Below are 17,375 nucleotides of genomic sequence, written 5' to 3' on the forward strand. Positions count from 1 at the left end.
GGGGGGGGGTGCTTAACTGTCTCTTGCACAATGAAAGAGTCATTTGCATTCTTGCTTTGTGCTTAGTTTCTTAGAGTCCTGCCTTACCCAGCTTCAGAATTTCTAAAAACTTCTTTAAATGTCTTGAGAGGAAAATAAGCTGAGTGTCATGGTCTGTGTGACCTTCCCCCGACTAGGTTTTTGGCTCTTCAAATCTCCAAATTTTGTCTGTAATACTGCCAAAAGCTCTGTTGGTTTCTGTGCCCCCTCAGCAGCAGCCCTTTCTTGGCATTTTGTCCAGACTTTCAGCCTTTTGCCATGCTCTCAGGATGGGCAGATGCCCTGAGAGATAAATAAGCTACTGCAGAATGTTGTCTCATCTCTTCTTATCTCCTTACCAGAATCTTGACTCCTCAAGGCCTGGTTGTCCCTGCAGCTCTGATCCCTTTAAAACAGGTTTTTATTACATTTTTTCTCAGCTACAGTGTAGATTTGTTGCTATCCCCCTCCATTAAAGTTTAACAAAACAGTTCTAACAAAGGAGATGCTATGAGAACTCAGGAAAGTACACCTTCTCCTCACTTATCGACGTGGTTAGCTTCCAAAGACAGGGTTGTTATACAAAATCAGTGTTATGCAAAAATGGAGGACGACTATATCAGGTCACAAAATGGAACATGACTGCATTATAACATAGCTTCCAAATTACATTATTACGTAGCTACCAAACCACTGAGCATCATGGCCCAGCTAAGTTGACCTATAACTTTAACCATCAGAGTCAGCATTACTGTTATTCACCTCACACCCTGGCGTTTGTTACTGCCAGACGTATGTCATTACGGTGCAGAATAGTTGGATAGTAGATTTTTTACCATCGTAAATGTGAAATGTCAAATAACGAGACAGTAAGTGAGGAGAAGGTAATACTTTAGCCCAACTTGTACTGTATTTTGTGGGAAAAGTGTTTTGAGGGAGGGGTGGTGGTGGTGATGTCCGTAGAAAAAACTCTTGAAGGATAAATAATGAGGTGAAAGAGAGGAGTGTGTTCCAATCAGAAGGAACCACATGAGTGATGTAAAATACATGCCAGGGGCAGGGAAGAACTAAATATTTAAAAACTGCTGTTTACAGTATGAAGATTAAGGCAAAAAGGAATAGAAGGTGAGTGAGGCTAGAGAAGTGGGTCACAAAGGATTTAGTATACCATGCCTAAAGAATCGCACTTCATATTTTAGGTAATGGTGAACCTTTTAGAGTTTTAAAGCTGGAGAGGAGTTGTATTTTAATGACCAGAGTAGCAGCACGTGGAATATAAAGCTTTGTGTTTCGTCATGTTGAATCAGTACATTAATAAATTCTTTTTGGGATTAGTTCAACCAACTTACTGAATCCTCTTAACCCTGTTTGAGTAATCCCTGTGAGAGAAAACAAATGTTATGATGAAGTTAGGAAATATTGTTGTGGACATTCCTTTTTGATTGATTTCAGATTAATGGGGATGGGATTTCATGTTTGAATTGATTTTAAAAAGTAATTTTAGAATCAGTATCATTTCACTAAGAATATGCCTTATCGAAATAATATCTTTTGGGTTTTTTATTGTTAGTTTTGGCTGGTGATGATAATGGCGACCATGTAGGAATGCTCCTTTGACCCTATTCTCAAATTTTAACTTAAGGTATATTAAAGTTCAAAGATACTGTCATGATCTATTTAATTACTAATTACGTAATATTTAAAACAATTATTCTTATATAATAAAGTTTTACAATTTAATTTTTATGGCATGATTAGATCATTCTAATTTTGAGAGGTTGGAAAGGAACAAACTAATATTTAAAACTAACATTGAATTTGCATGCCATGTGTGTGCTTTACATAAATTGTATCATTTAGTTATCATACACTGTCGTAATTTCCACATAACTGTGTACCTTCTGTTATACACATAGAGCACATTATGCCCTTATTTTGTGGCTCTTCTTACAATTATATGTTTCAGGTGTTTAATGCCAAACACCAAATAACGCCGTTATTTAATCTGTCATTTGGGGACTGTTTTTTCTCCCATAACCCCATGCATCTGTGACCTGGAGATGGAGTTAGTGGTGTTCTTACTCCTCATTGCTACTCTAGATCATTGTTCCTTTTACCTCACTAAAAGTCTCCCTCTTTTCATCATTACACCATCACCTTCTCCTTGTGTGAATTTTTTTCTTCGTTGATTTGTTTGGCTGGCTTACTTAGCTTGACTTTCCTTACTTGCTTTGGCATTTTAGTTAAAGATTCATCCTGGTAGGATTTAATTTCTCTTGAATGCATACCTCTCTCATCTAGAAGTTTTGTGGCTGTCTTCACTTGACCCCAGGAGTCTTTAGGGGCCCCAACGGGATCGGGGAGTCTAGAACTTGGTCTTGAAGTAGCACCTCAGGGCACCATAAAAGTATGGATACTGTAGAATCAGTGACTGTGCTAACAGCTGCTTGACCCAGGTCTGCTTCCTCTCACCTTCCTACAGAAGCCATAGCCCTAGGCCATGGTATTTTGCTGCCTTTTTCAGACTCTTTGTGGGAAGAGAATCCAGCTCCTAGTTTGACTCCCGTTTCTTGTGTCATGTTGGACAAAAGTCTCTGCAGGACATAAATCCCTTGCATTCAGAGCCCATCCAGTCTGCAGCTTCAGTACCATGAACAGCCTTGTGTTTCTGTTCCCTTTTTGATTCATGAAATTGTTTGCCTTGTTTTTGAGCACAGTTGTGACTTTTTAATTTTTCATGTATTCCATTGCTTTATGTTTGAGGCTAAGGTTAGTTGGGGCTGCCTTAAAGCATAAACTTTTACAATTGCATTTATATAGGCAGTCACTGTAGAGGTGCTTTATTTAAAAGTAATTGATATAGTTATTTGTAGAAATTTCTGAAATGGTTTATAGCTCCTTATTAAACAGAATATAGTGAAAGTTCAATTAAGTATTGTTAAAGCACTGGGCTGCTAACTGAAAGGTTGGTGGTTGGAACCTATCAGTTGCTCAGCAGGAGAAAGATGTGGCAGTCTGTTCCCATAAAGATTTACAGCCTTGGAAACCCTATGGGGCAGTTCTAGTCTGTCCTATAATTGCAATTAACTTGATGGCAGTGTTTTTTTTTTTTTTTTTAATGACTTAAAAAACAAATTGTGATAGCATCTATATTAAAAAGTGAGCTGTTCACCTCTTTGCCTTGTACCAAATTGGTAGGTGTTACTTCTTTTCTTCCCCTTAATTGACTTTTCTTTCTCATTGTATCAGTTTTTAGCAGTCTCTTCCACATACCTTGATTTTATTTCTAAATTTGAGTTTAATATATTTTAGTACCTTGAGGTTGATACTACCCCTGTCTTACAGAGTCAAGTTTAAAAAGGTGGCTCTTTCCCTTGTCTCACAAATGATAAAGTGACAAACTTCAAAGCAGTGCTGGTGTGGTGGTATAAAGTGCTGGGCTGCTAACCAAAAAGTAAGCGATTCAAACCCACCAGTTGCCCCTTGGGAGAAAGATGTGACAGTCTGCTTCCGTAAAAATGTACAGCCTTGGAAACTATGGAACGGTCCTACTTTGTCCTGTAGGGTCGCTGTGAGTCGGAATCAACTTGATGGAAAGGGTTTGTTCTGTTGTTTTACCCTCGAGTTTTGTAGCCACCATAAAAAACAACACATTGCTTCTGTTCTACCTCCTAGCTCATTGCATAGTGCCTGGAATCTTAAATGCTTGCAAGCAGTCATCCAAGGTACAACAATTGGTCTCTATTCACCTGAAGTAACAGAGAAAGAAAGAGAGTCAGGAATAGGGGGAGGAAATGGAATGTGTGGTTGATCGCCTCTGTGAACAGTTGTCCCCTTTGCCATGAGATCAGAACTGGATAGTGTCCAGCTACCATTATTGAACATTTTAATTGAAGATTCTATAGAAGAACCCTGATCAAAAGGAGGGAAATGTACAACAGAATATCAAATTCTTATGGAATCCAGCATTTCTGAAGCCTTGGAGGTTGGGTGAACCCCTGAAACTGTTGCCCTGAGAGAATCTTTAAACCTTAAACCAAAAATATTACCTGAAATCTTCTTAAAACCAAACAGTAGTTTAGCTTAACCAGTTAAGAATGTCTGCCTTGAGCACTGTGCTCTTTTAAGATCTGTCTATACGGGATCAAACTGACAACAGCAGCTCAAAAGATAGGAAACCAAGGGGCAGTGAGTTTATGTTAATGGAGGAGAAACAACTCAGAAAAAGGCGTGAGAATGGTTGCTCAACTCGAAGAATGTAATCAGTGTCACTGAATTGTACAGGTAGAAATTGTTGACTTTGTATATGTTCTGCTGAGTGTAGTCTCAACAACAAAAAATAAATTATATTAAAAACGACAACGAGTAATACTTAATCTATTAAGGCTAAAATCGTTATGAGTACTGTTTCTGCCAGGTAAACATCATTATTGCTTTAAAGTGTGTACCTTCTAAAAATTAAGCCTATACCCAACAGTTAATATGTAGGAAGATTAAAGCAACATTACTTTTTGTGTTGTGGAATAATCTTTCCAAATAGTAATTTAATTCAGGTTAATTTCCTCTTTAATATTCTTTCATTATATTTATCTGTGTAATTCATCTGTTGTCCCTGATATCTTTTATTTATTCCTGTTGATTTTAGTTTTGGATTTAATAGGCCATCATTCTGTTCTCATATTACATTTACATGTCCTAAGATAAATGAATGGCTCTCTGCTCCTTAGAAATTCACTGTATTATCTTATTCTCCACAGATGGGAAAACTTAATTCCAAAATTACTATTGAATAATGGTGTTACCTATTTTTTAAATTTATATTCCTAGAACATTTCTGTTTAAAGTGTGTAGATGTTTGGTAAGATGACATAGTGAAGATTTTATTAATAAAAGAATTTGGGTATAGATATTAAATGCGATATCCAGTGCATAAAGTTTTATCTTCATTTATCTCAAGTTGTTGGATTTTTTAATAACCTTAAAAACATTTTTTTAACAACCTTAAAAACATTTTTTTAACATATAAACACATATTCCATAGCATTGGTAACCTTTTATGAGAGAATTCTAATAAGCACACTCTTGATAACTTGAAACATAGCTTGTTCTGTTTAATTGTTTTCTTATAGAATGTTTCTCCATCCCAGAGAGATGAAGTGATTCAGTGGCTGGTCAAACTCAAGTACCAATTCAACCTTTACCCAGAAACATTTGCTTTGGCTAGCAGTCTTTTGGACAGGTTTTTAGCTACTGTAAAGGTAAATATTTTAAGATACACTTACACAGTGTCTTGTCTGAAGGTTTATATGCTAAACCAGGGGGTATTAGTAAACATTCTATAAAGTGGAAAGAAGTGGGAAGTCTTCCTGGAGACGGTGGATGTACCATAATAAGACCTGGTGTCTTTTGCCACTGTTGTAAATTTTCAAGAGTATTTCTAGTTGTATTTTGTAATTTGCTTTTGCTATAAATATTCATAATTTATACTAAGTATTGATAATATATTTAACCTATATGACTTTTAATCTTTTTATTTTAATAGAAACCATGTAGCATTGGCAGAATGTATAGTCATTTAGTTATTTTCTAACAGATCAGTATGGTAAATGTAGACAAAAAATTAAAATAGAAAAGTATAAGCCTATCGCATATTTTTCTCTATCATTGCTTATTTATTGAATCCATAATGTGTGGTTTTCTGAGCAATACAGAAATATTTTTTAGGAGCGTATATTTGGAATAGAACAAGATGAACTGAACAACTTTGGTATATTTTTGTTGAATGGTAGTATGCAAATACACTCATCACTTTTTATTGTCCTTGTTGGTATAATGTATCATTGGTTATGTTTTGCGAAATTGGTTATAGTAGGCCTTCAACAGATTTAAAGCAGAAAGTTAGCATTTATTTAATGGCAAGGTATGAAAGTAGAAAAGCAAATTCAGTTATAGTCATTTGTATGCCTAGAAATACATAAACTGGGAGAACTATAAATATAGTGCTGTGGATACTATACTGTTTGTTATTAGGTATTAAAAAAATAGAAGCTAAAGAATTGTGGAGTGGAAGAATTTGGGTTGCTACTCAGTTACCTTTTTATGTTTCAAACTTCTACTCTTAAGAGACTTACCAAACCCATTCCTCTCAAGTCAGTTCTAACTCATAGCAACCCTGTAGGACAGGGTAGAACCACCCCATAGAATTTTTAAGGCTGTAAATCTTTACAGAAGCAGACTACCACATCTTTTTCCCACAGAGCAACTGGTGGGCTTGAATTGCTGACCTCTTGGTTAGCAGCAGAATGTTTAACCACTGCGCCACCACGCTTCCAAGAGACTTACAATACCCTTCATAGAAGGATGGTAATAGCTTGAAATCCGGATTATCTGAGATGCCTACTTTTATTTCAGCACCAGGTCCCCCTTTCCTCCTCCCTGTTCCCCTACCATAGCTAACCTACTTTGCATAGGTAATTTCAGAGAAAGATCAGTTTAAGGTTAGTGTCTTTTCATAGGTTGTATATTCAAAAAATTATTAACTTACTGTTGTAGCTTCTATTATAAAAAAGACTCTTACCCAGTTTATTGTTTTAAACAAATTTGGGGAAGTTTATGAAACAGAGAATTTTGCCAAATTTCATTTTTTCATATTTATCAGGTTGTGGCATGTTTATTAGCATCAGACTCTATGGCAACGGGTTGTTACCCTTACGTAAACAAACAAACAAAAAAAACCAAACCTGTTGCTATCGTGTCAGTTCTGACTCATAATGAACCTACAGGACAGAGTAGAACTGCCCCATGGAGTTTTTTCCAAGGAGCGCCTGGTGGATTCAAACTGCCGACCTTTTGGTTAGCAGCTGTAGCACTTCACCACTACGACAGCAGGGTTTCCTACCCTTACTTAAAACCAAACCTGTTGCCGTCAAGTAGAATCTGACTCATAGCGACCCTGTAGGACAGAGTATAACTACCCCATAGAGTTTCCAAGGAATGCGTGGTGAATTAGAACCGCTGACCTTTTGGTTAGCAGACATAGCTTTTAACCCCACTATACCACCAGGGTTTCCTACCGTTACTTAGAGATGGAAAATACATAGGGATGGTCCGTTTAGATCAAAATAATTAACCTAAAATGTATTCTTAGCTTAAATAAAGGCTCTTAAAGGTCTGCAACAGTGAATGGAGTCTCAAACCTAGCTGTGCAAAAGAAATCTGTATATAGCGCTTTAAAATTACAGAACCTGGGCCCTATCCCAGACCTTCTGAATCTGAGTCTCTAGGAGGTAAGATTTGGATGTCTGTATTTAAGGAAGCAGAAACAAACTACAGAGATGCTTATGATGCGCAACTAGGATTGAGAACTGTTTAAAAAAAATGACATTGTGTGATTCTTTTTATTACTAAATTTATTATTGGTACTCTTGACTTAGGGGTGGAGGTTGGGGATTTTGTTGCCTACCTGAAGTTGTTGTCTATTAGGCTCTTGCTTTGTAATAAACTTAGATGACTTCCGGGATGAGGGTTTCAGATTAACTGCATAAGAGGGGAAATAACCAAGCCTGGAAAACCCATAGCAAGACCTGACTTCACTTCTTAGATCACTTGTGTGGTGTCACTTAACCTCTCTAAGACTGTTGTCTTATGTAATAAACACGATAATTTTTATGAAAGTACTTTCTAAACCATAATGCTCCAAAAAATATTCATAGTTATTGCACCAGCTTTTACTTCTCACGTAGGCAGAGATGGTTGGAAGATTCCTAGACTTTGTGCCACTTGTCCCTAGGCAGCGGTTACCTGACATGTTTATTTAAATGTTAAGCTAATCAAGTCCATACTGTGGTCATTGGAAAGCATTCACAATCTCATGCAAATATAATATTTAAGTATAAAATAAATGTCAGAACAGCTTTTACTATTTTCTGTGTGTTAGCTAACTTATCTCTCTGTCACTCAGTATAGACTATATTGTTCTAACTTCTTTAAAACTGGATTCTAATGTTGAATTGGCAAACACACTGAAAGTGAGCCTGCCTTATTATAAATAAGAACAGGCAAATTCTAACCCTGCTATTTGTATCAAAGCCAAGAAAGATTTTTTTTTTTTTTTTTTTTACTAATTGGTTCTATACAGATTTAGGAGCCTTTCATTCCTACCAGAGAACTTGGATATAGAATTTTTTGTGGACACTTAATCATTAGATAATTGCTATTTACTAGCATCCTCTAATTTTGTTTAAACATTTGAAATATACTAATAGCCTTCTTTTAATAAATTCTTTTCTTTTTAATTCCCCTAATACGTAGCATGTTATCTTACTGATATTTTATTAACAGGTAAAGAGAATAAAACTAGCTTAAAAGAATACACAGGTACACACATATATGTATATATATAAATATGTTTTGGAATATAGGGAATATTTATTAAATAAAAAAAAGTCTTCTAAAAATCAAGCTTTTCTCTGCCTGATAGAAATTAACCCTTTGGTAACCTGATTATTTTCTTTGAATTTTTCGTCTATACCAAGTGTTTTTATTAATAGTAGCATTCTGAATCACTGAGTGTGTCTGAATTTCTGGTAGGTACTATGAATTTTTTTTTTCTTGCCTTCTCCCACAAGCCTACCCTAAGTGTTTAATGGTACATATGAAGTACCACTAATTATACCCCAAAGTTCTACCAGGGTCTATTGGTCCATATGTATAACAAGTAAAAAATGTTCAAAAACTGTATTTTTCTACCAAAAATTCAGACACCTCATACAATACCCTGTAAAAACAGTAGTTTGCGGCACATGCCCATTTCTTTGGTTTCAGTCATAAAAATCTCTGCCTTGTGGCAGCACACACTGTCAGTGCCACAGCAGCTTCCCAGTAAACCCCCGAGGCTGAAAAAGTTCATAGTCACTGTCTGTACTGTTGGTCATGGAAGGGTTAGACTTGGGCTAGCTGGCTTTGGTTGAACCTCCAGCAATGTGTAATGAGCTTATTTCCATAGACTATCTCATGGCTCGGGCTGTGATGTTAAAAGTTAGTTCTCACCTAGAAAGCAGTGATGGGAATCAGATTAATCAAGTTCCGTAGAATTGTGTGCGTACTTGTCTCATCTGCATATATATTTTTTTAATATACTCAGCATTTTGAAGCCTCACTAAAGTTGCTTTTTTCCTTTTCAAAATTTTAGGCCCACCCAAAATATTTGAGTTGTATTGCAATCAGCTGTTTTTTCTTAGCTGCCAAGACTGTTGAGGAGGATGAGGTAATATTTTTCTTTAAAAGACTATGTTACTCTCTTGAAAATTTGTTTATTAACTTGGCTTTCTGTTTGAACAAAAATTGAAAATCGGTTTATTCTTTCCTGTCCTCTCCCTCCTGACCTCCCTTTGAGTAGAGAATTCCAGTATTGAAGGTGTTGGCAAGAGACAGTTTCTGTGGATGTTCTTCATCTGAAATTCTGAGAATGGAGAGAATTATTCTGGATAAATTGAATTGGGATCTTCACACAGCCACGCCATTGGATTTTCTCCACATTGTAAATATTACTGAAGTCTCTAAGTTTTTATTTGAATGTGTAGTCATGTTTCAGTAACTTGAGAATTATACTATTCATTTGTTTTGATATTTAGGAAAAAGAAAATTACTGAAATTGTTGTAGGTGTCATTGAGTCAATTTTGACTCATAACCAAGAAAAGATTAGAATTTAGGGTATGTATCAAATCAATTCTACTCTGTCCTATAGGGTCGCTATGAGTCGGAATCGACTCTACGGCAGTGGCTTTTATCAAATCACTGAATTGCAGGCTTAGAAATTGAGTAATACCTAGAACGTTATATCAATTTCTGTATATAATTTACCTAGACATTTAAGAAAAACTAAAATGATATTTCTTTGATTTTTCAGTTCCATGCCATTGCAGTGTCAGCTAGGCCTCAATTACTCTTCAGTTTGCCCACACTCAGCCCGTCCCAGCATTTGGCGGTCCTTACCAAGCAGCTCCTCCATTGTATGGCCTGTAGCCAACTTCTGCACTTCAAAGGCTCCATGCTTGCTCTGGCCATGGTTAGTTTGGAAATGGAGAAACTCATTCCTGATTGGCTTCCTCTTACAATTGAACTGCTTCAGAAAGCACAGGTAGGTCTCAGTCTAATTAAATAATGTTCATTATAAGTTTCTTTTGTTGCAGTACATAGGATTGCCAGATGGTTATAAAACTTAAGAATAATTCCAGTCTTGTAATGGCAAATCATTCTTAAGGGGAGACGATTAAAGTGTTACACACTTCAAGTTTATGGCTTAAATGTTTTATTTTAAGGCTTAGATAGTATTTTCTTGATTCTTGAGTTTTGAAAAATAAGATTCTCAATAATACATTCTCCTTTAGTTATAAAGAAACTTTCTAGCTACATTTGTTTCTTTATAGTACTTCTATACTTCATTCATTTTATAAAAGTTACGTGAAACACTTAAAAATTACAAGAAATTGCCTGTTAGAAAAGCAGATAATTTATTGTTGGCTAAAAAATGAAGTATCTGTACTAGACTTTGGCAGGTGGAAGCTTATCTTTCTGAAAGACGTTTCGTGACTCAAATGGGAAGTTGGTAGTAATGCTCTGTTAGCAGCTACTTTGAGAGGATCCTTATTGGTTCTGTTCATGTCAGCAAATAGAAATGATTCATCTAGGTCTGCTGTACGTCCTGGTCCTCTGCCAGCTGAGTCCCCAAAGGACTCATGAACTTACTTTCCCTTTATATTGCTCTGTTAATTCTCATTTAGCTATTAGTTATTCTGATATGTTTTATTGGATTATAGAGAAAAGACTGTTAAATTCTCAATTTCAAAATATTTTGCAACATAAAAGGAACTGTAGTTAATTGAATTAATAAAATGTATAAAAGAAAGACAAAAGAATAGTACTTTGTTGTAAGATAATTATAACTGGTAGTCTTACAGGTGTGAACTGTGAAAGTTAGTAGGCATTTAAGTAGTACCTCGCTGCTACCTCTTAGCTTCTGAGAATTTCGAGTCCTAGTTTGAGAGCAGAGAAGGGCTGAGAGTCTTTCCATTATAAGAACGATGATCAGAACGGTGTATTAGCTAGTGCTGTACACAGGCTATCTCTTCTTTATGGGGGAGATCATGTTCTTATAATGGCATGTCTTAGATTGAAGTAATTTAGAAAAGTGTTTCTTTCCATTGAGATACCGTAATGCAGATGAATAATTTCTTGGAGATAGATGCATTTAGTGAAAATTTTTAGGGACTTTATCATAAACCACCATACAGATTAATAGTGTGGCACAGAAAATTTACTTTGGCTACCTAGAGTGTTAGGGAGTGAAGTTTTCTTGGTTTTTCTAGCAAGGGACACATAGAAATAGTTCCTCTATCCAGATTGGAAGAGAGAGTGATGAAAATAACAATAAATGTTCTCTTAACTCCCTGTAACTAGAATGAGTTCATTTTAAGTCATTTTAACAGATCCAGTATAGAACTTCTCTGGTATCTGCAGTTGTGGCAATACCAGTATTTATGCTTGTTCTTTTCCTTCCACTGGATCTCAACAAGGGTCAAACTATTTTGTTTTGTTAGAACAAATTCATATTGTGCTAGACTAGAAGGGATTTGTTTCACTGTGTTATTTTGAACACATCCGTGTTATTAATAGCTTAGGACTGGGTGGAAGTGGAGTTCATATGGATGATACTGGTTTCAGTGATCACCAGCGTCCTTTCTAACTCTAACATTTTCTGCCAGTCCTCACCTGTAAAATAAAACTTCCTACTTCTTTCAAGCAGAAAAGTATAGTAACAAACTGTTTTTCTTTCACTTAAATACATGTCATTTTTTCAGGGTTCTGCATGAAATCTTTATCATGTAGGTTTAGTAGTTTTACTTTTCTAGGTCACTAAGTATTATTCAGTTGCTAGAGAACAGTTCATTAAAATAGGTACTTTTAGAAATAGTTTCAACACTATAACCTTCTTTCCACTTGCCAGTTTCTTTCAGTATTGGCTAAGTCACCTTAAAGAACTTCCAGGCCCCACATTCCCTCTTCACTCTGCTTTTTTTCCCCTATTTTTAGTATGGCTCAGCTCATTCGACATCCTTGAAGTGTAGATAAGACCTAGCCTACAGTAGTAAGCTTGATAGTCAGGGGTTATCTTATTGTGTAATTTCTGTTTTAAAAGAGGAAAAAAAGATTCTAATACTAGTTAATAGTATCTTATCCATAGGGTCTTGGCTAACCTGAACCCCTTCCTGTTGAGTCAATTCTGACTCATAGCAACCCTATAGGACAAAGTAGAACTGCCCCATAGGGCTTCCAAGAAGTGGCCAGTGGATTCCAACTGTCAGTCTTTTGGTTGGCAGCTGTAGCTCTTAACCACTGTGCCACCAGGGCCCCTGGGTCTTACCTAGTGCCTTTCAAACTGGGGGAAAAATATCAGTGAACAAGACAGTAGATACTAAAATCCACCATTTTCATGTGTTTAACAGTTTCAGGTATTTTTAGATTTATACTTACATGATGGCTAACACTAGGCTTTCATCTTTCTTTCCACTGATACTTATCCTGGGTAACAAAATATTTAGAGATAAAAATAATTTTGTGACCAAATGTATTCTTGTAGAGTGTGTTTTATTTTCTCTGTGGTATTGCAAACAATCCTGCTGGGTGCTGCAGATTATGTAAGGATGCATAAGGCTTGGTTAAGAAGTGTCCAAAGAAATCTGTAAAATAGAGCAGTATCCCAAGACTGGAAAGAAGTGATCCCTGACAGTTAAATGGTCAAGATAGTCTTCCTGGAGGTAGCGACAGTTAGCCTGGCCCAGAAGGAATGGGAAATACAATTTCACTAGGTAGAAGGAGGATGAGCAAGGCAAGATTTGTGCAGAATAGAGAACAAGCCTGTTTGGCAGGAACATAAAGTAGAAATTGGGGTATGATAGGAAATATGGCTGGAAAAGTAGGTTGGGGTTAGATTGTGGGAAGCCGTAATACGAAGCTAAGGAGTTTAGCTTATTTTTGGTAGGGATTGGAGTGCCACTGAAAAAATCCGAGTAGGAGGGAAAGAGATACTCCTACAGGAAGATTATTTGACTAGTGCTGTAATTATAGGGAAAGTTGAGCAGAGAGACTAGTTAGGCTGTTCACTACAAATCAGATTTTGAAGACTTGCCATGTATAGTCATTGTTCTACAAACTTTTACAGATAAAAAGATGAATATGATTTAATCCATACCCCATTCTATAATGGAAAGGTTCAGTGGTTAAATAGATAATTCTAATATAATGTGGTACGTATAATGGCAAGTTGACATGGAAACAGATGATTTGAATTTGGTGTGTGAGGGGGGAAAGAGGGTGTGGTCAAGGATGACCCCAGAAAGCATTGATAACTGAATCCTGAAGGATATGAAGGAATTAGTGAAACTCCAAAATTAAAACATGGAGCAAAAATGGTGTTCCTGGTATTGTCAAGTCTGTTTTCTACAGAAACACAGCTTGTCAAACATTCTCATTTATTATAAAAACAAAAAAATTGTTCTAAATTCTTAGCCAGATAGCCTTCCCCATCCCTGATTTAAATTTTTTCTTGCCTCTGGGTTCTTCCTTAAATTGTTACTGTTAATCTGCACCCTAATCTCCACTGAAGAGATTAGAAGAGTCAGAGAGGGAGTGACGAAGGGCCTTCTAGACAGGAAACAGATTGAACAAAAGCAGACATTCAGTATAAAGCAGTAAACCGAAGAGAATACTGTCGTTCCTGCTTTTCATGGGGATGTCCAGCATACATTCCCAAATACAGAGTTCAGGTTCTGAAGAGCTTTATATTAGATATACAGATTTGGGGATAGTTTCTAAGAAGTTAGTAAGTAGGCTGGAAGAATAGATGAGTTTGAGGTAGAAGACATGGGGAGAGAAAAAGAAAGAAAGATGAGGGAACAGAGATATAGAGGGCACACAGAGAAAAAGTGGGCAGCAAAGATGACAGAGAAGCCTGCATTAATGTATCAACATTGTGCTTTTTTCCTCCCATGGCCAGATGGATAGCTCCCAGTTGATCCACTGTCGGGAGCTTGTGGCACATCACCTTTCTACTCTGCAGTCTTCCCTGCCTCTAAATTCCGTTTATGTCTACCGTCCCCTCAAGCACACCCTGGTGACCTGTGACAAAGGAGTGTTCAGATTACATTCCTCCTCTGTCCCAGGCCCAGATTTCTCCAAGGACAACAGCAAACCAGAAGTGCCAGTAAGAGGTACAGCAGCCTTCTGCCATCATCTCCCAGCTGCCAGTGGGTGCAAGCATACCTCTGCTAAACGAAAAGTAGAGGAAATGGAAGTGGATGACTTCTACGATGGAATCAAACGGCTCTATAATGAAGACAATGCTTCAGAAAATGTGGGTTCTGTGTGTGGCACTGATTTGTCAAGGCAAGAGGGACATGCTTCCCCTTGTCCACCTTTGCAGCCTGTTTCTGTCATGTAGTTTGAACAAGTGTTACCTTCAGGTGCAAAACTAAGGTAGACTACTCTGGGAATGAGAACATGCAAAACCAGGAGAGGATATATAAGGGATACATACCTTATCAGGCTGAATTGAAGTGAGCCAGAAAAAAAAAACAAAAAAACATGTTTACTATATCAAAAGATCCAAAATTAAGGGGGGAGGGAGCAAAAAATTTCTTTATAGTGTTTGTCAGTTCTTCTGTTTTCTCTGCTGAAATGTAGTGTAACTTGCCCTTTGTCAAAAAAGTCACACTTGAATGTTTTTAAAAGTTCCAAAATTCATAATTAGCAAGCCCTGTCCCTGGCATCTTAATTTTCTTTTTTTGCTTGCTTCTTCATTGAATACGTAATGAATTTTATACATGTTCATCTCTACCCTGGCCTCTACTAAATAGGAAACACCCCAAATTATTATTATTTTTTAGCAGTTTAGTGAAACAAATGACTCATGTTTAATCCACGATTCAAATTCAGATTAGTCTGAAAAGTTACTTCACAATTGCCCCGTGTGAATCAGAGGGTAACAGAAAAGACTTTACCATGTTGATTTTTAGTGTTTGTCTCATTTCAACTTCTGGAGTCTAAAAACAAAATTACTGCTTTTAGTTTTGTTTATCATAAAGTGAAACTTATAAGTGGCATGTAATTGGGACACAGATTTGCTGAAAGCATTTTTGACATTTATATAAAATAATTTGTGATAAAGTTAATATATCCAGATGCTCACCAAAGAAACACTTAGGTAAACAACTAAAATTAGATTTCGTAACTGATCAGAATTTTCACTCATTTATAATAAATAGGAAAGACTGTCTAGATGTTGGGGCAGTTCTGTGATTTGAGTCTGTAACATGTAATAACTGAATTCAGTACCCAAGTTTTATGTCCCTAGGGTTTTCTTGATAAAAGTTACACCCCCTGCCTCTTCAATCTACCTATATTTCTCTTAATGACTTCTGGATCCCAAGCTCTCTGTGCAGTCTGAAGAAGGTATTACAGTCACAACCATGTACTGATTGATGATAAAAGCCTCTGGTAGCAATAAAAAGTTGTCCTTACCCTTTGTATCTGTAACTTTTTTTGCTTATGAAAAGGTGCAAGATCTTGATTGCTGCTTAAAAACTAAAAAACCAAACCCGTTGCTGTCAAGTAGATTCTGACTCATAGCAACCCTGTAAGACAGAGTAGGACTGCCCCATAGGGTTTCCAAGGAGCACCTGGTGGATTTGAACTGCTGACCTTTTGGTTACCAGCCGTAGCTCTTAACCACTGTGTTAGGCACTGCTATTTCAATGAAGGAAAAACTATAAAAATCCTACAGATATGCTTATTGAAAATAAAACAGGAAGAAAAAAGGATTTGAATATGACTGAGGGATATACGGAAACCCTGGTGGCGTAGTGGTTAAATGCTACGGCTACTAACCAAAGGGTCGGCAGTTCAAATCTGCCAGGCACTTCTTGGAAACTCTGTGGGGGCAGTTCTTCTCTGTCCTATAGGGTCGCTATGAGTCGGAATTGACTCGATGGCACTGGGCCAGGTTTTTTTTTTTTTTGAGGGATATACAGGTTTTAGATATAAGAATTTTTCCATTTTTGATTTTTCTTCATGGTGGACTGTGAGCCTTCCAAACAGTAAATTCTCATCTTTATGGAACTGTTTGTAAGGGCAGGCACAGACCCATATCTAGGTAAGGTCATTGTTAGCCTAATTTTATTCAAGCTTAGCAGAGCAAGAGTATTCTCAGGTGAACATTTGACTTTGGAATTTTGGTGGTAAGATTAGCTGCCTTATGGCCTCACCATTCTATCTTAAGGAGAAGCATTTACCCACGTGTAAGTACAGTGAAGTGGGAGAGAAAGTAAGGAACTGTTTTTGTGTGAAGATAGCAAGGGGTTGGCTTCAAAAGAAAAAAAAAACTAATATATATACACACACACACATACACACATGACCATCCAAGGCACAATTGGTCTCTATTCACCTGGAGCAGCAGAGGAAGATGAAGAGTCAGGAACCAGGGGGAGGATATGGAATGTGTGGTTAACTGCCTCCATAAACAACTGCTTCCCTTGCCATGAGACCAGAACTGTATGATGCTCAGCTAGCATCATCCCTGAACATTTTGATCGAAGATTCTGTAGCAGAATCTTGATCAAAAGGGGGAAATGTAGAAGAGAGTATGAAATTTTCATGGACTCCAGACTTTCTGGAGCCACAGAAGCAGAATGAACCCCCAAAACTATTGCCCTGAGATTAACTTTAAACCAAAGATATCCCCTGAAGTCTTAAAAAATTGTTTAGCTTAACCAGTGAAGAATCTCTCTTGTGCACTGTGCTCTTTTAAGCTATCTATATGTGATCTTTGATTAAAACCGACAACAGTAATTCAAAAGATTGGATATGAATCTTAGAGGGCAATGAATTTGTTACGAGGACGAACTCAGAAGAGGGTAAGAAAGACTGTACAGCACGGAATTATCAGTGTCACTAAATGGTACATGTAGAAACTGTTGAATTGGTATATGTTTTGCTGTGTATACTCTTTAACAACAAAGATAACACGTTTAAAAAAATCCCACTCATCATCACCTGATTCTGCTTCCTAAGTCTCAATTGTGGGAGGACCAAGAAGTTCACAACTATGTTAATATCTGTAAGCTCAATGACAGCTTACCCCCCCACCCCACAACCAGATGAGAACATAGGGTTTTTTAATGTAGAAAGCTAGTAATAGAGTCTAGGATCAGAATATTTTCTTTGTAGTCCAGTAGCTACAGATTGAACAAAAGTTAAAGAATAGGATTTTCATTGCTTGACCTTGAGTTTTTCTGATCTT

At 36.8% G+C, this 17,375-nt stretch overlaps 1 protein-coding gene across 6 annotated transcripts in view; it reads left to right on the plus strand.

Moving 5' to 3' along the window:
• The window catches only part of CCNI (cyclin I), a 41,888-nt gene extending 27,197 nt beyond the window's left edge, over positions 1-14,691 (plus strand). For 3 of the 6 annotated variants that reach the window (XM_003414138.4, XM_023553340.2, XM_010594123.3), the window contains 5 exons: positions 5,148-5,276; positions 9,209-9,283; positions 9,416-9,556; positions 9,927-10,157; positions 14,073-14,691. In XM_003414138.4, the coding sequence (XP_003414186.1) occupies positions 5,148-5,276; positions 9,209-9,283; positions 9,416-9,556; positions 9,927-10,157; positions 14,073-14,516 (1,020 nt within the window). In that variant the 3' untranslated portion in view covers positions 14,517-14,691. The remainder of the gene's footprint in view (positions 1-5,147; positions 5,277-9,208; positions 9,284-9,415; positions 9,557-9,926; positions 10,158-14,072) is intronic. The other 3 variants (XM_064285681.1, XM_064285683.1, XM_064285684.1) reach the window with 2 other exon arrangements.
• The last annotated feature ends 2,684 nt before the right edge of the window (positions 14,692-17,375 follow it).

Source organism: Loxodonta africana, chromosome 5 (assembly GCF_030014295.1).
Source record: "Loxodonta africana isolate mLoxAfr1 chromosome 5, mLoxAfr1.hap2, whole genome shotgun sequence".
NCBI classification, from domain to species: domain Eukaryota; kingdom Metazoa; phylum Chordata; class Mammalia; order Proboscidea; family Elephantidae; genus Loxodonta; species Loxodonta africana.